This window comes from Coenobita brevimanus, chromosome 69 (genome assembly GCF_032717465.1).
Source record: "Coenobita brevimanus isolate Jiangsu-jjx chromosome 69, ASM3271746v2, whole genome shotgun sequence".
NCBI lineage: Eukaryota > Metazoa > Arthropoda > Malacostraca > Decapoda > Coenobitidae > Coenobita > Coenobita brevimanus.
In genome coordinates this window covers 25,388,621-25,403,178 of record NC_137022.1, presented here as the reverse complement: position 1 = coordinate 25,403,178, position 14,558 = coordinate 25,388,621, and the positions used below count along the sequence as shown (strand labels likewise).

Here is a 14,558-nt window from a genome sequence, read left to right as displayed (position 1 = left end):
TTAAAGCATTTGAACCCTTTAGACCACAAGGTTTCCATGTGATTGTGTGGTGTAGTAAATGGTTTGGAGGGCTGCGAGAATCCATGTGGCTTCTCAGTGAATAGTTACCTGAATCGGCATGTTGTATGTGTTGTAATCCAGAATTAATCAGTAAAGCATACCGAAAATATCCATCCGTCTATATATCTATTGCCAGATGCCTTAATCTTGTAAGGGGTGGCCACAAACAAATCACTTTCATGTCACCCTGTCCTCCGCCATTTCATTGCCCTGCTCCCAGCTCACATCCCCCTGTTTCATATACCTCTCCCTTCCATCTCATCCCTGGCCCCCCCTCCCTTTCCCCCCCCCTCCACCCCACTTACACACACTCTCCTCATCAGTCTCTCACTCTCCATCCTCTTCACATGGCCAAACCATCTCAGTGTGTTTCTCCTAATGCTTCTTATCACATCCACATCCACACCACAACACTCCTTCACTTCCTCATTTGTCAGTCTGTCTCTCCATGTGAGTCCACATGCTCCTTTCAAATAACTCGTTTCCACTGCTGTCACTCTTGACTTTAGTCCCTTCAACAAGGTCCAAGCTTCACATCCATATGTTAGAGTTGGTATCACAATCCTGTTATGTAGTATATAGCTTTTTCACTTCCCTGGTTTTTATCACTGCTTTCAAGGGACCAGCAACTTTTCTTCCTTGCTGTACCCTTTCAAGCACTTCACCCTCTAAACTTCCATTCTTACTCGTCACATTACCTAAGTACTTAAATGCACTCACATTTTCCATTTCCTCCTCATCCAACCTCAGTGTACCTTTGCTGACTTCACTTATCTCGAAGACCATAACTTTACTCTTCCCTATATTCACCTTTAGATTCCGTTTCATACACACTATCCCAAACTCATCCGCTGAAGATATGCTTTCTGAAAGTGAAGGATTACTGTATAGGTATAATTTGATAGTTTAGATTGCTTTATGTAAGACTGACATGATCGTAATTACTCTATAATTATTTTTTTTATTGACAAAGTACAGTTCTTTCAGTGTTTTTTAACTCCTGCCCAGGAACACCAGTTTTAATATAATATTCCTGTTTCTTCATCAGTTTTGTTCAGCTCACCTGTTGAAGTGAAAGAATTAATGATGGCCATGTCCAATCCCTCCCGGTTGGACTCTCCTAAATGGAATAAAATAGCTTTGTGGAAATTAAAAAATAAATAAATAAATAAGAAAACTACCCAATTGAATAAGTTATAAATACCTAGAAGAGAATAATTTAAACCCTGAAGCTTGCATCATTAGATGTGTGTAGCATGAACAGCAAGATTTACATTGCTTACTGTCTGTCAGTTCTGAAATTTGAGATATTTTTAACTTATTTTAATAAGAACTGTAATCATGTTGTTGTTATCCTGGTCTGTCAGGCAAAGTACACCCATCAGCCACAGGCAAGGAACCATCCAGTGTTAAAGGTGAAAGGAATAAGTAGGCAGTACTACATCAAATGAATGGATGATGGTTACCATCACCTACCACCAGCTGTAATGCTGTTGCTCAACCTTGGTCCGTCTGATCAACCAGACCTGTCAGCCATGTAAACAACTGCCCTTATGTGATTGTCCAATGGGTTCCCTAAAACATTGATGTTGTCTGCAGCTTAGTGTGTCATGTGCTGTTCAGTACTCCATACCTTGTGTATTGTATCGTGTGGACACAAGCAGGCATGTGTCATCTGTGATTCCATCCAATCCAGTCTTTGTAACTGAAGAGGGCTGAGTGATGCCCTGCTCTAAGCCTAGCGAGGTGAACTCAATCATCTTCATTTCAGGACTCCTCCTTTAGGTGGATGTCAGGAGGTGAGGTCTGTAGTATGGTGTTATGATCGAGGTGTTGTATTGCCCTGCATGTGAAGTGAGTATATAGATGTTTTTTCATTGCCAGGTTTGAAATATCTGCAGGTGGGATATTGTTGTAGAGGGTTTGATAATGTTTGTGTGGTGATGTTTTATGTGCCTAGGTGTGTTTTGCATTTGTCATATAATGACAGGTGCTGTGTATTGGAACGGGCTGTTTCATAGAACTGTGTGCCCCTCTTATCAGATAAGTCTCTTAACAGGGAGGACTTTAGTTTCAGAGTGTTAGTGAGTTGTGGAAGTGGTTTTGGTGCAGCTAGTGGTGATGCATAAGGCAGCGTTCTGTATGGTTTCCTGTTTCTTAAGCCAACGTACCACATGTATTGGTAAATTAAGATGGTGATGACAGTACAAGTTCTCCAACTTGTATGAGTCATTTTGTATCTCTTGATCCCACCCCATTTTTTAAAGAGGGTATAGGATTAAATGATAATCTTTTTCTGAAACTTGGGTTCACCACTACAGGTTCATCACTGAGAGTCACTACCACTTGGACCTCATTCAAGATGTGAGTGCTGGATTGTCACATGGGAGTAATGGTATTATAGCCTTCATTACCACTTAACCTGATGATGCTACAAACATCTCAGATTTGGAAAACATGCAGTTAGCAAGAGCTAAACACTTTTACTGATAGCTGTAATTATTCGATGACATCAGCTCCATTCTGTAGTGGTCTTGTTCATTGCAGCCATGTGGTTATATGTAAACTTGATCCTGCCTCAAAAGGTGCGGTCCACTAACTTCGTGTGGTTCTTTTTTGTCATCTCTTCTGTGTATACATTATACTCTGAATACATTTTTTATTTTTAAAAAATGCATTTGTGATACTTAAATGCTGATGTTCTCTTAGCTGTATTCTGCAGTACCAGTGAGCAATTATAGTAATATTTTGATCTGAATTTATAACACGGGTGAATGTTTATTGCACTCAGTAGTCATAAAACATCTCTGATCTTATAGATTCTTGATTTCAGGTTGTACTGTACAATATCAATACAGTATTTTATTATACAGCACTGTAATTAATAGCTGCATATATATACAGTAGATTTATGTACTGAAATATATATAATAACTTTTCAGATGACAGGAGGTGGGAGAAGCAGTAATATAGGGCTTAGGTATGATGTCAAGCCTGGCTTCCTAAATAACCTAAGCTAACCTCATCAGCCGCTTCAAATCAGGAAGTGATGTAGCTGATTTGAAACCAGCATACTGCAGGTCCCTGTCTTACAAGCTGTTTCAGCCCCTTCTGGTTCACTGTTGCTGGAATGAACAGTAAGTCAGGAGTAAAATTGGATTTCAGGATGTGGAGAGTTTGATCACAGTACGGTATATACTTTACTGCACAGGAGTTGGAGTTGAATTTCTTTGGCATGGATAATGAATGAATGATTGTGTGGTTTATTTCACTAGGCACTCTGATTACAGTTGCACTACTTTATGCTTTTCTGGGTCCAGTTTCTGAATCCTTCTTATTTAAAAATGGGAATTGGGGTTCATCATCATATTCTTTCGTTCTGTCAAGTATATGCACAGTTTTATCTTCAGTCATTATAACTGCTTACTACTCATGTGGTTTTTGCATAATGCTGGGTTTGCATTTTAAAGCAGTACAGTACCGCATAAATCTGATCACAGCAAGGCTGCATTCCCATGTATTAAAAGAGGTTTACCATTAGCTCAGCCACATGACCGAACACATTTGTTGCTGATACAGCACTTAGGACCGTATTCACAGTGGCATCGGAGGCTTCGTATCACTGTTTACTGAGTAATTTGTTTTACTTATTGTCACACTTTTTACTGTACTTAAAGACTTTAAGTATTAACAGAGTTTTCATGAAGGTTATAATGAGGATGTTGATGTGTAATGTACAAAATAAATCGCCATCTAAGAAGTGTTACGAAAGAAACGGAAGCTGTTTTGAATATGAGCCTTACCCACACAGCAGCAGCCAGAGTATAATAATGGTATGGCACACATTACACTCAGCCCACACAATCTATATTCTGTCACCTTTAACTCAGCTTAAAAGTGCTAAGGACAGGATGCAGAATTGTCATATCATTTACCTTACCACTAAGCTCCAAAAGTTCAGAAATCTCCAACAGGCTAACATGGATAAGCTTTACCAAATGGTTTGCAACATACAAAGCTCCCAAACCACACCAGTGTTTGATGCATAGAACACACCTATCACATTCACAGTGAATCAGATTTAGTTTATAAAAAAAGTGTAGAATGACACGAGTGAATCTCCACACGATAAGGTACAGTATTTGTACTGTGACAGAATATATTATACATACATGTAAATTAACTGTTAAGTATCTGTCAGCAAATTTTGTGGCATACATCATGTTCAGTCACAATTGGCTGAATTAATTAAAAAGAAGTGTGTGGTAATCACAGGGGCATTTGTCTTCTTAGTATAATAGGAAAAGTGTATGGTAGGATACTTATTGACAGAGTTAGAGAAAGAACAGAGGAATTAGTTGGAGAAGAACAGGGAGGCTTTAGGAAAGGAAGAGGTTGTGTAGATCAGATATTCATTCTTAGATCTTTAGTGGAAAAGTTTCTAGAGAAGGGAAAGAAGTTGTATGCGGCTTTCATGGATGTGGAGAAGCATATGACAGGGTGGATAGACAAGGATTGTGGAAAGTATTAAGAATATATGGAGTAGATGGGAAGTTGTTGAATGCTGTGAAGAGTATGTATGATGGTGCTAAGGCTACAGCGCGTGTGGATGGTGAACTAAGTGAATTTTTCTCTTTTGAAGGTTGGGTTGAAATGGGGATGTTTCATGTCTCCATGGTTGTTCAATCTGTACATGGATGGGGTAATAAAAGAGGTACAAGGTAGGGTAGTGGATGTTGGAGTGGCCCTGGTGAGAGAGGATAGTGTTTGGAAACTCCCTGTACTGTTGTTTGCAGATGATACTGTGTTGTTGAGTGAAGACGAAGGGGAGCTGCAAGGCTTGGTGGATGAGTTTGGGAGAGTGTGTAAGAAACGGAATCTAAAGGTGAATGTTGGGAAAAGTAAAGTGATGGTCTGTGAGAGAGGTGAAATCAGTGAATGTACAGTGAGGTTGGATGGTGAGGAATTGGAAAATGTATGTTTAAGTACTTGGGTAGTGTGATGAGTAAGGATGGAGGTTTGGAGGGTGAAGTGCTTGAAAGGGTACAGCAGGGAAGAAAGGTTGCTGGTTCTTTGAAAGCAGTGATAAGAAACAGGGAAGTGAGCATGGAAGTGAAAAAGTTACTACATGACAGTATTGTGATACCGACTCTAACGTATGGAAGTGAAGCTTGGACGTTGTTGGAAGGACACAAGTCAAGAGTGAGAGCAGTGGAAATGAGTTATTTAAGAGGAGCCTGTGGAGTCACATGGAGAGACAGGCTGACGAATGGGGATATAAAGGAGCGTTGTGATGTGGATGTGATAGGAAGCGTTATGAGGAACACACTGAGGTGGTTCGGCCATGTGGAGAGGATGGAGGGTGAGAGACTGACGAAGAGAGTGTATGTGAGTGAGGTGGAGGGGGGAAGAGAGAGGGGGAGGCCGAGGATGAGATGGAGGGATGGGGTGGAGAGTTATATGAGAGAGGGGGGTGTGAGTTGGGAGCAGGGCAGTGAAATGGCGGAACAGGGCAACGTGAAGGCGATTTGTTTGTGGCCACCCCAAACGGGATTGAGGCGTCTGGCAATAGATAGATAGAGATAGAATTAAAATTCCCTGGGAAACCCCAATAATGAAATCCACACCATTTGTCTCATCACCCAAACACAATTTCCCGGCGCTTTTCTCGTAACTTGGAATTCTGGCTCACAACAGAAAGCTTCATTTCACTCTAATATCTACCTTTATGTCCTTTCTTTTTTTATCAGTTCATGTTTTCAGTATTCAATAAACAGTACAGACTGTAAGCTGGAGGATTGAATTCAATGCCTTAGGTCTTACCACCAGATATTTTTTCTGTTGTTGCCATATTTGGTGGTCTCCCCTATCCTGGAGTTTATCTCACTGCAGAGGGTATTACAGTATTTCTTTCTGATTTGTTCCCCGAGTGTTGCTATTTTTGTTTTCCTCTCATGTTCAATACATGTATTAAATATGTACCGTTTGTACCTCGTCAATACATTTCATACCACATTTTCTCTTGTTTACTACGGTATATCTTGTCACAAAACACATGACAACATGTCGGTCTCCCGAACCCTCCCTTCCCCAAGGCTGCCGCTCTCTCGCCAGTATGCCACATAGCAGCCATACTGTCAAGATGCAGCTCTGTTTATGGTGGAGTTCCTCACCTTTGTTTTCATCCTTGTGTTTATGCATGACCTGCTACAAACTGCATGGGATTTATCAAGAAATTTTCCCACTACTCTCTGGTGAATTGAATCCCCCTAATACCTTCTGTTTTATTTCACTCATGCCTCACTGATTCTCTCTCTTTCTCTCTCTCTCTCCTTGCGCTTGGTTAAGTCTGCCTATCGTCTTTCTGTCTGTCTTGGTAACCTGCGTTACCCAGCAAACTCTGCTTCCAGGGGTCAAGTGTACAGTGTAGAGTGCAGTGACATTATATCATGTTTATTACAATATTTGAGGGTGGTTTTTTTTATGTTTCAACAGTCATACAGTACAGATGTAGGGTTTTATAGGGGATTTGACTCCCTGTAGGTCCTGTAGGGGGTTTTGGGGTGTATACAGGTATATTTGTACATTAATATCTGTCAGTCTGTCAAAATCTGTCACCCCCTTGGCCACTGTGCACTAGGTAACTGAGATTTTGCTGTACAGTATACAGAATGCTGTAGCTATTTCATGTTTAATGCGACAAAGATTCCTAATCACTTTCATGTTGCTTGTTTGATGGCCAAATGTAGTCAGACCGGAGGATGAATTTTACTGATATCTAAGGAAACTCACTCCCACCTTATAACCAAGTCATGAAATTCCATCCAACCACTACTTATTATGCAAGTTTGAGTGGCCTAGTTCTGTCAAATGAAAACAGACCAACCATAGCATGTTTTTTCTCACCTTACGAATATCCCTAACCTCATTTACTTCAGTTGATGGCCAAATGTCAGCAGTGATGGTTACATGGCATTGGTGTGGCCAATGGGAACCATGCACTTCTCCAGTCTTTAATCTCATTAGTATGATAATATACTTTTATATTATTCCCACTATCACCAGATGATTTCATTCAACTTAGGAACTTTTTGAATATGAGAAGTCAAATATACCCTTCATAAATTTACTTGAGTACAAGAGGTCTTTCCTAAGCTGAATGAAATTGTCAGGAGGTAGCAAGAATGAAAATTTAAAAGTCTCTTGAGTCAGTAGGTTGAAATTATGAAATAAAATGCAACAAATTAACACTGATTGGCCAGAGATGAGACAGCATCATCAGTAGAGCTACCACTTATATTCTGTTCTATTTAACTAGACCAAAAAGTACTTTCTTTCTCCATCTCAAATATTGAACTGTAGTTGTGACCAGAGGTTAATTGAACATGAACCTGGTGGACTGCAGGCTGAAGTTTCCCATCTCCTGCAGTCCATCATCCTTTTTTTCACGGGATAGGGGGAAAGTTTAGGGATATTTGTATAATGGGACAGCAGAACTGCTTGATTATGTCAGTGCCACCACATGTTATACCTACTCTAGCGTTTGGCTGAACTGTAAGATCAATGCCAGACTGTGGTGCTAGTCACAATGAAGTGCTGTGGAAAGAATGTGGAGTAACAATATTCTTATTTTGCCATTGAGCTACATGAAATAGCTACAAATGTACAAAAATTTCCACCAGGCTGACCACTTCAGTGTGATGACACACTGTATAGTTTTATAAACAATTAATAGTCAAAGTGAATTGAAGTATATTATACTTGGCATAAGAGGAGTCAGTCATTCACATTATTCCCTATGAGGTAGTTAGGGCTACTTAAATTATGAGACAGGATCAAAGACCATTGTTCATGTTGCTTCATCAGTGTTGTCTATTGTGACATCTAACTGTCAAAATATTACATGTATTTTTGCTGGGAGTTCATGTTCCTTTATAACCCTTTGTGCTCGCCCAGTATGAGAGCTTTTGCAAGGCATGTACAATACTTCACAACAGAGCTTGGTTATACTCCTTTTACTCTAATTGAGATCTCTCCTTCTTGAAGTCTGCACTGTAATGACAGACAGACACCAGAATGTGATCTTAACCATGGTGATATATTGTGTAAAGAATGTACAGCTGCAACACTGTGTTTTTCTGTCACTGAGCTGCATAAACTAAGTTGCCAAATGACAAAAATCTGGACCAAGTTAACCCCTTAACCGCGGGGCGTCACTTTCGTGACGCTTGGGAGCAAGGGATCATACCGTGGGGCGTCGCTTTGGTGATTCTGTGTTATCTTGAATTCACCCGTGCTTCCAAGTGGGGGCTTGTATCATCTATCGGTACTGCCAGTGCCCAACACTAGTCAGCAATCCTAATCTCATCTGTACTCCCATCCATTGTTGACAATTTAGCCATTTCTCACCGTTCTTGACTCCCCTCCCTACCCTCCCTCCATTACCGTATCCTCTCGCCTGCCCGGCCGTGCTACGCTAAGTAAATCTTCCCTGGAATTTTTCACTGATTTCATCCATTGAAATAAGCCCTATGTCCTATTCTTATACCAAATAATATATACAAGAAAGAAATAAGGTAAGTGAGAGTGCCATACACCTGGAATTGGCTAATTATCACCTGACAACACCTCACGTGCACTCGTTCGCTAATTTTCGCTGTTTTTTTCCCCTTGAAATATGCCCTATAATCTATTTTCGTAATAAATATACATGTAAGGAGGGAAGGGAGAACCCTAAGTGATATTTACATTCACCTGGAACTACCTAATTTATAATGTATTGTCTAGATTTCCTGCCAATCATATCAGTGCTAGACAAAGCTGTTTGAAGATATAACATTGGTAGCTCTGAATATATATATCTCCTAAGTAGGCCTCTAATCTATTTTCGTAATAAATATACATGTAAGGAGGGAAGGGAGCAACCTAAGTGATATTTACATTCACCTGGAACTACCAAATTTATAATGTATTGTCTAGATTTCCTGCCAATCATATCAGTGCTAGACTTAGCTGTTTCAAGAAGTAATATTGGTAACTCTGAATAACCCCTAGCAGGCCTCTACGCTGGTGGTCCTCCGTTATCACTCAGTTCTCTCTCAACTTCCGAAGCGAGAGTACGTATGTTTCTTCTTGCTGACTTCAAGGCCTTTTTTCACCCCCATGCAAATGGCCCTGTGACCTTTACCCCTACTAAACCTCGTGTGGAAAGAGGTAAAGGGCTGACAATTGATAAAAGAATGACTACGATCTTTCTATTGAGTAAAACAGTGCAAGTGGAATTGTAAATAATGTGTAAATAATGTGTAAACAGCAAGTGAAAGTAATGAATGTAAATATACGTGAACAATGGAAAATAGTTTTATAAGTTATTTCAAGTGACAGTGCACAACACAGTGTAAATAAAATAGAAATGTAAATAACATAAATAAAATAGAGAACGTAAATAGAAATGTAAATGAGTAGTATTATAAGAATACGAGTATATACCCTAGGAGTAATGAAAGTGAAAGTTTCACTCTAGCATGTCTGAATGCTATGAGTTATGAGAGTGAAGATGAAAGTGACATTCACTCTCAATGCCAGTATACAGGACGAGAAAGTGAATGCTACGTATTTTACTGAAAGAAATTGAATCCCTACAGTGACAATAAACTAATACTACTGAAGGAAACTTATGGATAAAGACTATAGATATATATAAGTGTTATATAGTAATAGAAATATAAAGTGTGAGGGTTTTATGAATAATAAAATGACAGACTACCAAGAGCGAACTAGTGCCAGTGCGACGATCAGACGCGCTCGTAATTTCCATTGCTTTCACAGTGTTTTTTTTTTTTTTTAGTATGGATCCCAAACTACTTGAAAATTGTAGAATAGTGTTTATAGTGTTTGTATCTGGCTGTGGTAATCATATTACGGGTTGTCGGGAAGTGTAAAGTGGAGACTTCGTTACCCTACTTCAGAGGTCTCCACAAGTCCTACGGTAACCGATGAAGGCTCAACAATCATTCCAGGAGAAAGCTGAAGGTATGTGCCATAAGCATATATAGTTTTATTATTCTAGGACTAATAACTGATTTTTGGCAAATATTTTTTGAGAGTCTGTCGGAGCCCAAATAACCCCGCGGCACACGCAAGTTATTGGTAAACAAGCCCGCGGTGTAGGGGTTAAAGATCTCTACAGTACTTATAACGTTACCAGTGATCAGCAATATTAGATTCTTGGTATCCAAGCACTCCAAGGCACAGACCAGTAATGTCCTTAACCCCTTTACTACAATGACCAGTTCTGGTTCCTTCACCTGAACCGAGATGAGATTTTTCTCTTAGAACTTATTTCACATAGTTCGTTGACAGAAAAAGACAGTGCTCAGCATGTGGCTTCACATCTAATTCACAGCATTTCAGCATGGTTAGCACCATATTCTGGAGTTAATTTTTTATTACAACTCAGCATTCAAATTGGAAAGATGACAGTTTTAGGGCAAGTTATAATAGACAAAATATAGACACACTACTAATGTGAATGCATTTAAGAACTTGGGTAGTGTGATGAGTAAGGATGGAAGTTTAGAGGAAGAAGTGCTTGAAACGGTACAGCAAGGAAGAAGGGTTGCTGGTTCTTTGAAAGCAGTGATAAGAAACAGGAAAGTGAGCATGGAAGTGAAAAAGTTACTGCATGACAGTATTGTGATACCAACTCAAACGTATGGAAGTGAAGCTTGGACCTTGTTGGAGGGACACAAGAGTGAGAGCAGTGGAAATGAGTTATTTGAGAGGAGCAAGTGGAGTCTTATGGAGAGAGAGCCTGACAAATGAAGAAGTGAAGGAGTGTTGTGGTGTGGATGTGGATGTGATGGGAAGCATTAGGAGAAACACACTGAGGTTTGGCCATGTAGAGAGGATGGAGAACGAGAGACTGACAAGGAGAGTGTATGTGAGTGACATGGAAGGGGGAGGGGGAAGGGGAGGCCAAGGATGAAATGGAGGGATGGAGTGGAGGTTTTGAGAGTGGGGGGTGTGAGCTGGGAACTGGGCATCGATATGGTGGGGGACAGGGCGACATGGAAGCAATTTGTTTGTGGCCACCCCTTATGGGATTAAGGTGTCTGGCAGTAGACAGATAAACAGATTTTAGCTGCTGCATTGGAGAGATTAATAATGGCTATATCTAACTCTTCTAGTTCTGCAGCATCTTCTTGAACTTGAATAAAATTACCAAAAAAGAACAAGAATGAAATGAAAATATGTGGCAGAATTATGTAAGCTTAAAATTCATTATCTTTAAAACAATCAGATCTCAGGACAGTCACTGCCTTCATGTGACTATATAGCTTGCCTGTAGACTGTATACAATAGTTGTACCATGATCATCATCTCAGCATCTTTTCTCATGCAGGGATGAGAATAGGGTCCAGAGACTAAGACAAAAATGGTAGAGGGAGAATTGCTGTACCAAAAGTCTGCCTCTGCTCCTTACCTATAAATATTGGTCGAACTTGTCTGTAGTATTAGTAACCTCTTAAGCACAATTACTTTATTTTCTTGCTACCATCATACTAAGCTTCAGGGTAACTGCTCCTGCTCTAAGTGGTGTATTGGTTTGTCTCCAGTCCAGTCACATAAGGTCTCTCCTGAGCTAAGTAACATCAGTAGGAGGTAATGAATGTGAAGTAAGGAACACATCATCATACTAAATGAATTAACCTCTTCATTCAAATTATGTATTTGTATTTTATTCTGAGTGGTAGGTGGTGGTGACCATCATCCACTCACTTGATGTAGTACTGCCAACTTCTTCCCTTGCCTTTATCATTCTTTTTGTGTCTGTCTTCCTCTCTGCCTGTTTCTCCCATCTTCCCTGTCGCTTTTTAATAATAAACTCTTCTTTCCATTTCAGGTGGCTTTACATTAAGTGAGAAGCCTAATGGTTTCCTTTTAATCAGGAAACCATTTACAGTGCTGGGTGGCAACCATATAACCAAGCTATTCGTGTTCGCTACATGTCAACAAGTGAGTTGGTAGAAGGTTAGTTCCCCTCCCTGTAAAACAAATAACTCAGAGACAAATGGCCACCACTTACGGTATTATGGCGACTGGCTATAGATAGATAGCATTTTATTCCTGCTGATACCCGACAGTTTTATGTAGTACCAAGTCCCAGTGGTGAAGAATTAATGATGGCTATATCTAACCCCTTCATTTCGGTAAATTTTTAAGCTCAGTAAAATTGTCTGGAGATGGCACAAATAAAATGACAAGGACATTCTAAGATCGAGGGGACCAGTGCCATCATTGTGGCGATTCTGAGAAAACACACTATAGTCACCTGTCGTCATCCACTTTCTTACCTGTGCTTGTGTTCATTCATTCATTTGTTTATAAAGGCCCCAACCTGCTTGCATGGATTGGCTTTCATCACCTAATGGCAGCTCTCCATGCTGCTCAATCTCTTGCAGTCTCACTGTTCAGTCCCTTATCCTTGAGGTCACATTCCATGACCTCTCTAAAGTCTTTCTCCATCTGCCTCTTACAACTGTACCCTCATTGTTCACACCTCTCACCCTTTGCACCAAGTTGTCATCCTCCATATGATAAATTTACCAGAGAAAACTAAATGTAACTGAAGTTACATTTTGTAAACATGAAAACAAGCAGACACAATATTAGCTTTGAAATTGCAATTAGTACTGTACACTAATAGAACAAACACAGTCACAAACATTAACCCTTCAATATGATTTTTAGTTTTTTAGTTTTTATTTATTTATTTTAAATACTGTATTCCTGCTGTCAGCAGACAAATTGATTCAGTTTAGGAGAAATACCTCATAGTGAAGGTGTTAGGGAAGGCTGTATGTAACCCCTGCAGTTTGAAGTCTCATAAACTAAATAAAATCATCCTTTGCCTGAGGGAATTAATAAATTATCAATATTTATTCACTCTCATCTTAAATGTCAGGACCAACTTGCCTAACCCCTGGCTCCTTCGCTCCTCATGGGGCAACATAGGTTTGGATGATGGATGGATGGTTGGATCAGTATTTATGTACTATGCCATTACACAATGTTCTCTTTATCAACAGATGGATTTCCAACTCCAGAAAAGGAAGGGTGTAGCAAGAATTAGCTCAGCAGATGGCACTCTCCTTTCCACTGAACAGTTACCATCATCACGTCTGGTTACATCACCATCGGTTTTTAGATGGCAATACAATAAGGTCTCTTGAATAATATGAACAGTTCTTACTTCTGTATATCATTGATAGAGTCCAGAATTTTATGTCAGAGGTGTATTGCAGATTATCACCATTGTTTCCATGCAATTACAGCAGCACTTGTAAATAAGCTATGTAGTGTAGGCAGCAGTGGAACATTAACAGGCAATTTTTTTCCCCTTAACTGTGGGTTTAATATTAAATAAAAAGAACAAATATAGTATACAGACTATGACTTACACATTATTATTGTATCATACCCTCACTAGGATAAATTATCATCATACCTTCACTATGAGAGAGTAACTTAACCCCTAAAACGCGGGTGTTTACAGTCGATCCCCCCCGAGTGGCGGGGTTGTATCGCGGTCTGAGTACCTGTAGGAAAATATTCGCCAAAAATCAGAGATTAACCCTAGAACATTATACTTGGTATGGCAGATAGTACTTACATTCAGCTTTCTCCAGAGACAGGTGTTGAGCCTTCGTGGACTACCCAAGGACTTGTGGAGACTTGCAAAGTTGGGTAACCAAATTTTCACTTTCACACCTCCAGCAACCCGGTTTCCCCTCTGCCACAGCCTCATTCTGTCACAGTAAACTTTATACTACAATGTAAAGGTAGTTAGGAATCCGTATTTGTACAATAAGCACTGAAAATAAGGCTAAAATCAACGGAGCGTGCGGCCGACATGCACTGTGGCGGCGGTCTTCCCGTCACTCAACAAACATTTCCATTTTCACAGCTAAAAACATGTATACTACATTATTTTCAATCATATTACTTCCCAAAAGATCACCACGGCGCGCTTTTTATTCTGCCTTACGTCCGCCACTTTATTCTCGTTCCTGTCGGCTGCTTGCACTGACTGGGAAGAGCTAGAACTCGCCATAATCTCACTTTGAAAGCCTGCAGTAAACTGACGCTAAACAGAGGCAAAAGCTAGTGTTACAACTGGGGAAACAAGCATTTCCTAGTAGCATAAACTGCTTGTGAGAGGAGATCGCAGATTTACAGTTCTGAGCGCTCAGAGCGCTGCCATGTATCACAGCCAGGCTGGCCGGGCCGTGGTGGGGGGGGTACGGGGGGAAAACGCGATATTTGGCAACAACTGAGGTCAGTAGTACAAAGGTAAAGTATGCTAGTTGTAGCTAGAGGGTGGTGGTACTGATAGACAATACCAGCTGGAGCCTGCTTGCCCGCGGTTATTCAAAATTTACTAAAATCGCAAACGCGACGACCTGCCATCCTGCCCTTATGGCCGAGCGTCGCGA

At 40.2% G+C, this 14,558-nt stretch overlaps 1 protein-coding gene across 8 annotated transcripts in view; it reads left to right on the top strand.

Annotated features, from left to right (window-relative positions):
• The window catches only part of LOC145405999 (uncharacterized), a 53,981-nt gene extending 40,393 nt beyond the window's left edge, over positions 1 to 13,588 (top strand). For 4 of the 8 annotated variants that reach the window (XR_013898495.1, XM_080277184.1, XM_080277185.1 and 1 more), the window contains exons 3-5: positions 3,003 to 3,197; positions 11,966 to 12,078; positions 13,152 to 13,588. Coding sequence is in view for 4 of the 8 variants with exons in the window: in XM_080277184.1 (XP_080133310.1) it covers positions 3,191 to 3,197; positions 11,966 to 12,078; positions 13,152 to 13,295 (264 nt within the window). In the remaining 4 variants the exon portion in view is untranslated. Of the gene's footprint in view, positions 1 to 3,002; positions 3,198 to 11,965; positions 12,094 to 13,151 lie in introns of all 8 variants that reach the window. The other 4 variants (XR_013898494.1, XR_013898497.1, XR_013898496.1 and 1 more) reach the window with 4 other exon arrangements.
• The last annotated feature ends 970 nt before the right edge of the window (positions 13,589 to 14,558 follow it).